At 32.9% G+C, this 7,788-nt stretch overlaps 1 protein-coding gene across 2 annotated transcripts; it reads right to left on the bottom strand.

Annotated features, from left to right (window-relative positions):
• Positions 1-535: 535 nt before the first annotated feature.
• Positions 536-7,788, bottom strand: LOC145120268 (two-component response regulator-like APRR2). 2 transcript variants are annotated; one of them, XM_079056085.1, is made up of 12 exons: positions 7,520-7,788; positions 6,561-6,760; positions 5,533-5,612; positions 5,278-5,344; positions 5,140-5,186; positions 4,337-4,414; positions 3,786-4,241; positions 3,146-3,286; positions 2,693-2,950; positions 2,535-2,591; positions 2,094-2,153; positions 536-1,041 (listed from the first exon to the last, which is right to left on the bottom strand). In XM_079056085.1, the coding sequence occupies exons 2-12, from the start codon at positions 6,688-6,690 to the stop codon at positions 883-885; spliced, it is 1,533 nt and encodes a 510-aa protein (XP_078912211.1). In that variant the 5' UTR covers positions 6,691-6,760; positions 7,520-7,788; the 3' UTR covers positions 536-882. The 2 variants fall into 2 exon arrangements, with proteins under 2 accessions (XP_078912211.1, XP_078912210.1); XM_079056084.1 differs by having other exon boundaries at positions 7,608-7,788.

The raw sequence follows: 7,788 nt of genomic DNA, 5'->3' as shown, positions 1-7,788 counted from the left end.
GTTATAACAAGAAGTGGGGGTGGTGTTTTCATGTTATAACATGGTGTTAAGAGGAAAGAGAAGAAAAAAGAAAAAAATTTGATTGGTGGATAAAGGAATAGCCAATCAAAGTAAATGTTTTATCTCGTCTTCGTTACAACAAGATATACCATAACACCCCCTTAACGAGAAGGGGGGTTGGTGTTCACTGTGTCAAGACGGCGTTATGGCCACCACCTCAGCCATAACGCGACCAAAAAATGGCCATACAGTATAGTCTTATATAAAGGAAGCTAAAAAAGAGGTTAATTAAGGTAAAGAGTTATATATGTTGTAAAAATCATGTCATAATATAAGTTCGCTTCCCTTCTAGTTTTAGTTTCAATAAATAAATAAATAAAACCAACATTAGAATTTTCATTTTCCCTTTAAAAGACCCAAACCATCAATATATTTTTTATAAACCGCTTTGATTTTTCGGTGACAGTTTCTTTTTTCTTTTTTCTTTTTTTTACACCGGTAAAAAGTTAAAATACAGCAGTAAGTCAATCAAGTATTGCTCAGCAAAAATCAAAGTACTAGAATTTAAGATGGAAAACTGGACCATTTTGAGTTTTTGACACGTCCCTTTTATAGTCCCACCCAAACCAACCCAACCCATAGGCATCTCTTCAAAGATGTACGACCTTTATCACACAGGGCCAGTTCTTCACCACTAATATGAGCACCACAATATGTGGGGCTCACATTCAAAATGTGTGGGCCCACGAATCAAATTCTCTTAATCAATATCTATTTACAACCACATTGAACTATCGTGGACAATATTGTATATATGATCAGAGTTAATTTATTGAGATCATACACATCAATTGTGTACAGCGGCTGACATCAGCAGCAACATCAACGACAACCATTGATTTTGGGAGGAACGGTTGAGATCCCTTGTTTGGAGAGCTCTGATATGACACTTTCAGTAGATGGAGGTTTGAGGCCTAAAGGCAATGGCAGCCATGGCTTATTTATTACTTCCTTCACCACCTTGTCAATGACTTCATCTCCCTACAATAATAATAGTACGTCCATATGTCACAACACTGCAAAAGCACATGCAAAACACTAACAAAAAATGGAATATGAATATTAACAGATTATAGAGAATAGCAATGTACTTCGCTATCATTCTCAATACGAGAAATGTACTTTGTTTTTTTTTTTTACCGATAGTTGCAATGTAATTAATTATATTTGTCATCAATAATAACAATGTAGCTTATGTTATATTCATAACAACCTACTTATATTTTTACCAATAATAGCAAGCTACTACTCACATTTGGATGCACCGAAATCCAGTGTATTTGTTATATATTGCTATTATCGGTTAAGAAATGTAAGTATATTGTCATTATGGGTAAGGAATCGTAAGTATGGCATGATTGTATAGAAATCTATGTACACTGCAATTATGAGTTACAATACTCAATAAAAACTGTAAGTTACTATTATGGGTAAAGAAATGTTCTTACATTTCTATTATATGTCAAAAAATTAGGTACATTGCCTATATTATTAAAAAAAAAAAGCAAAACATGTTATTTATTGCAATTTGTGCTATATATAACACTTAACACTAACATTAAATCACTGATAGTTAAATAACACTCCGACATTTAATAGTCAAAAAAATTGTGTGGGGAATTTACAAAAACAAGCTTAGAAAAAGTTATAACTAATTTATTTTAAGGGTGTAAGGCGCCTAAGCCCAATGGATCGGAAGCAATGACTTTTGACTTTCATGTTTGACTTTTGAGGTCAAACAAACACACTACACTTCAAGTATGATCATTATGTTATAATTACTTGGGTTATGAAGTAAAATGTGGTAAAAAAGAAAGGACACATAAAATTTTAACTCTAAAAGTTGTGTTTCGCCTCTAAAATTCTAACCGTGACTGACTGATGATAATATCATTCTAGTATTTGACATTTGTACTGAAGAGTATAACTTAGCAATCAACTCCAAAACTGAAAAATCTATCGTATTCTTGACTTGAAAAACATTTTTATAACCAAAAAAGTCAAACCCTGTAAGATACGGTGAATGTCAATACCGGATAATGATCAGATGAATTCTTTGGCGTGGTTCGGTTACTCTGAAACTGTGAAATATTCTGCAATCACCCGAATCGTGGATAAATATTATTTTTTAATTCAATGCAACCAATGACAAAAAGGGTTGAATGTAATGAATAGCAACATTTTCTCATTGATTTGTTTATTCAAAAAAATTATGGCAACATCATCAAAATACGAAACAAATTTGACTGCTATAATTAGGTTAGAGTTTTCAAATGATAGTACCCTTGATAAGAAAAAAATGAAATATAATCCTAATAACTGGATAGAATTTTCAACATACGTTACCCTGATAAAAAAAATTGAAAGCGCAATGTTGTAATTGAACGAAATAAAAGTAGGATGCTATAATACACATATAAATAAAAGTATAATGTTATTTATTGCATTTACCCCATTACAAAAAGCATACTTACTTGAGGAAAATATGGGTGAGGTGGGATGGTTGGGCAGCCCCAAGTTTCGGCTTGTGCCTGGAACATCACAAGAACACACCCATAATCGTCTCGTAAAGTTCAAAAGACTTGGTACACACATTACAAAATGATATATTAGTGTAGAATGACAAGTTTACCCCTGGATAGGGATTCCACGGCCAACTTTCGGAAGAATGCCATGCTGGATAATATGGTGGGCCCCACATCTGAGGTGGAGGAGGGTAACTGTGTGGAGGTGGCCAAGTAGGATATACTTGGTTAGAATGATATGGAGGAGGGTAGGCCATAATGGGCTTTTGTGGATGGTAGTTTCTTGTTGTTGAATGGTGCCTAGTTTGAGGCCATTTTCGGCCACTTTCCTTGGGCAAAATATGTCTCCGTTGTAATCTATATTTCTGCTTAAATCATAACAAAAATATATGTTTAGTTTTAGATAAAAACAATAATGGCAACAGATATAGGACTAGGACTGGACATGCTTTCTAGGGCTATTTGTGATGATGAAGATTTCCTGTCCTGTCCGCAACGCATGCCAAATGTAGTACAACCTATGCATATTATATTATGTGTAAGAACCAAGGTGTACTAACCTGGAGATGACTTGCGACATTATGCCTAGTCAAACCATCTATGTTCATAAGTTCTAATATACGTGAAGGTATGGCTTGATCAACACCAAGTTGCTCCACGGCTTGTACGAATTTTTTGTGTAGTTCACTACTCCAATCTACCTGAATTAAACACATGCTCCATTTAAAATCACAAACAATCATCACACAAATGTAATCATGGTGCACCAATGCATCTTGGCCCATACACAATTGATTTTCTACAAGTATATGAGGCACATTTACATACATACACACATATGTATCAGGCACATGCACAATGTGCCTCATAAGGCCCATAAAGTGGGGGGTAAATCGCGTAGCACTAGTAATATTGTGGTCATGTCAGGGTCTAAACCGTAGACCTCCTATGATCTTAGGGACTATATGAGGTACAATATGTACAATGCACGGAGTGCCTAATATATATATATATATATATATATATATATAAGTACATACCAAATGTGCCTGATACATATAAGTATGTAACACACAGTGTGCCTCACACTCACACATACAAGTATGTATTAGGCACGAGCATAGCTAGCCTCATAAATTTTCTATGAGGCACAGTGATTTCAGGATTAATCAAATAAATCATATCAATCATCATCTTTACCTTGATCTTTCTTCGACCGGATTTACTAGAATGTGAAATAGGATGCTCGGATGCTTCGTTTTGCTTCTTACCCTCATTTTTAGGATCGGGGCAACATTCATTATTTGAAGGCTTGCTGATTCCCTCATCCAAACTCTTGTAGGAGTTTGTCTCCATAACAATATCAACAACTAAATGATCCTCACAAGTAATTTCGACAAATTTGGACTCACCATCATGTTCGACACACTCTTTCTCAGTTGAGAGATTAGTTTGATCTTCATTATCAACTAGCCTTATTCCTTGCTTCAACTGCGGGGTTGATGGAGCGGGATATTTATCACTTTCAACTGATACCTCCTCATTATGTTCTTGATTTTGAATGATTTCTTGCTTTATACCTACTTTTTCCAAATGAATCAAAGCTCTCTCGGATTTCAACGGTTCATTTTCATCCTTTGGTCCTGCATTGAACGCCTGCATGAAGTTTTCACAATCCCATTATCAGAAAACAAGTGAAAGGTAATGAATTTGTTAGTTCACAATAGAAATTAAACTTACTAGTTACTAACCTTGTGAGCCACATGTTGCCATATGTTTCGGAGTTTATCTTCGGACAATGGTTTCTCAAGGAATTCGACTGCACCAAGCTAGAAAACAAAGCACAGGGGTCGAGATCATTGAGACTTCAGAATTAAAACAATTTTGATATTGTTTTCTTTTAACTTAATGGGGACAAGATTTAGTCCGCTGATCAGTATATACAATTTAATATGCTAAGCATATATGCGTGTTTTTTGATTAATACATAAAGAATGATTTAGATAGTTCTGAAAAAAGAGGTTTTTTCACTTTGTCGTAACTTGAGATACTTGCTCACACTAATATTTTTTCTGTTATTTTTCTAAAATATATTTTAAACATCATTTTTCAAGATGATACTCAATAGGGGAAAAACATAAACGTTGCCTAAGACTAGTTGGTTATTAAAAATATGACTAAATGCAAGAAATAACCACATGCTTTCATTTATTTGTTTATTGTAGCATTGTATTTTCATTTTTTCCCATTACAGACATTAAATTTTCATAAAATTTCTTATCAGGGAAGTGGATTTTTAAAAAATGTACTAACTATAGCATTGTACTTTCACTATTAATTATCTTATTAGGAAATTGTGCTTTGAAAAATCTACCTATTTATAGCAAAAAAAAAAATTGCATTATATTAAGATGACATTGGTAGATTTTTTAAAGTGCAATGCTTTAACAGGACAAAGTGAAAGTAGAATGCAGTAATCAACAAGTATATGAAAGTATGTTGCTTTTTATTGCATTTAACCCTTAAAAACAAGCTTGTATTGAATAAAACCTACTGCTATGCACTTCATCATGGTACTGATGCAATTCACATCTGAAGTCACTGCAATCAAAACCGGAAGAAACTCAATTTATGTTCGTATAAAAAGATTTATCAATTATAGAAATTTAGATTAGTGGTTAAGGAGGCATACTGATTGTAGGCAAGTCTTTCGCCCTTTCAAGAAATTTAAACCTTCCATCTTGGTTACCTGCTCTCACCTGTCACAAAATGTAAAAATACATAAGACACCTCAAATTGAAGCCAATAAATCAATAACAGGCTCAAAAGGAGGCAACCAGGTGCCACTTTGTAACACCCATATCTGGAAAATATTAATTTCCAAAAACTTAGCACCATCAGTATACATGTCATCAAAAAGTATATCAAATTCAAAAAAATTCAATACCTCTACTATAGCTACATGGAAGCCTTCAGATTTTTCCGAAATGGCTGACAATGCATCATTCTCACTATAGAAAGCAGTAACTGTACACATTAATACCAAAGTTAGATAACCTCCAGTGTATATGGTGAATATTTGCGATAATAAAGAGCTTATATACCTGAATACATATGTAATTAGAGGTGTTAAAAAATATCCAATATCTGATACCCGATACGAAAAACCGAAAATCCAATCCGAAATTATTCGGATTTGGATTTGGATATTGATTTCAAAAGATTTCGGATATTTTGGATATCCGAAATTTATTTATTTAATACCTATTTTTATATTCTGTTTTAACTGAAAGGGGAATCGATTTTTCTTTTTAGCATTATTATTTTATAGACTTCTGATTTTCTAAATGGTCTTACTGCACATCTGATTTGAGTTCAAGAGTCAAAATGTAAGTTTGGTTTTGAACCCTTCAAAATTGAAGCTAAATACTATGGAATATTATAGTATATTAATATTAATTTTGTATTTGTTATGTGTATAGATTTACTTTAAAACTCATAAAATAACTTAATGCTTTCTTTCTCAATGTTATAACAAACTCGGACGTCCCCAATATGAATATATACAATCTATAACATATTATATACAAATTAAACTGAATGTGATAGGAACGATGAAAAATTGCAAACATATGGAACCAAAACTAATAGGTAATAGTTTTATGTATTGAACATAAAAATATTATCCGGTTTTGAACACATTTAGATGTAATTCTACTAAAACTCTGACTCAGAAAGATAAACATCTTAAATACTCGGAACTCCATTTCCGTGATCATCAACATACGAAAAGAGTTTTTTTTTTTTTTTTTTTTTTTTTATCTTAAAGTTTTTTTGCACAGCACATGATTAAGACAATCTCAAGAACAGAAATTATAATAAAGTAAAGAACTTCAACTAAACATGTGGAAAAGTCATGCACAATAAATTCACAACTAAATAAATCAAGAACAGTTTGGAGTTAAAGTAACTAACCAACATAATCCATTTCTTCAAGTTTTGATTTTATTACAGTTGCAGAATTGATGTCTTCATCAAGGAGCAAGACTCTAAGACCCTTGGGAAAATCTTTCCACCCTAATAACTCATTTGCAGTGCAAACCATAGCTGTTCGGCATCGTTTATATAATCAGATCTCTCTACTCGATCGTCATCATTTTTCTCATTTAGAAACTCTGCATAAAAATCCACATCGAAAAATTAATCTCATCCAGTCTTGGATCCGCATAACATAATGCATGTTTTAGAATCTTGATGGGTAGATCAATGATCAGATATATTAGTGTTGAAGATCCGGACATCATTAAGCGAAGCAGTTGCTGATGATAGAATAATTGTACATGTAACAAATAAATTTTAATTAATAAAAATTAATGTAAAATCTAAGCAGCAAATGATTTCTTCATAATAACTTTCCTCATCTGAGAATTCATAATTTAAGACATCTTGTTTATCATAACTATGCATAGCCATAGATATAAAAAAAAATCATAAAGTAGATTCACTTTTAATAATGATTCAAAGTATTAAAAAAAAAGCATATATTATTTGTAGGTCATAACCCATTATGCAAAGCACATGTTGATTATTCACACACACTGACACAAAACAGAACACACAGAAGTTCTTGCATCATGATTAAAACCCAACAAGAACCAACCATTTTTAACATTAGTACAATCTGCCGTTGAAAGACGAATCATCAAATAAAGAAAAGATTCAATTTATATGAACATCATATATGACTTTGGCATGACGATTCAATGTGGCAAAACAACAACAGATGGAATTTGTCAAGAAATATTCGAGGATTAGCTGAAAAAAAGAAAGCTTTAGAGGAAGAACACAAAAGGGTAAGTAAATATAGAGTAAAAAGGCTTGACAAATGCATGCAAGTTAAAAGGGAGAGTAAGAAAAGCGGAAACTAAAGTTACACTTGATTCGTCGGAATGAAAGTAAGTATAGAAGTGCATCCAGTTGAAGAAAAAACATGAACAAGAAAAGGAGATATAAATTCCGGACCTTTACTGCCATGGGCGCCACTGTTATGCCTGTCCTTGTGTTGAGAGAGAGAGAGGGGGTGTTCAGTGGGGATTTATGGAGAAGGATGAGACCACAGTATATGCAGAAAAAGAAGAAAAAAAGTTCTGCACTAATTGGTCATGACATCTACCTTTCAGAATGGGAGTATTTTGTTTTTGAA

The sequence above is a fragment of the Lactuca virosa genome, chromosome 6 (genome assembly GCF_052849685.1).
Source record: "Lactuca virosa cultivar CGN04683 chromosome 6, Lactuca_virosa_CGN04683_v6, whole genome shotgun sequence".
Lineage (NCBI taxonomy): Eukaryota > Viridiplantae > Streptophyta > Magnoliopsida > Asterales > Asteraceae > Lactuca > Lactuca virosa.
This window is presented reverse-complemented; position numbering and strand designations above follow the sequence as displayed.

Excerpts from the sequence above, each read along its gene's own strand:
- LOC145120268 (XM_079056085.1), bottom strand. The coding sequence starts at position 6,690 with ATGGTTTGCACTGCAAATGAGTTATTAGGGTGGAAAGATTTTCCCAAG. Across the intron at positions 5,345-5,532 it reads TCCATGTAGCTATAGTAGAG|GTGAGAGCAGGTAACCAAGA; the intron begins GTATTGAATTTT and ends ATTTTGTGACAG. Across the intron at positions 2,154-2,534 it reads CTCACCCATATTTTCCTCAA|AATATTTCACAGTTTCAGAG; the intron begins GTAAGTATGCTT and ends GGGTGATTGCAG.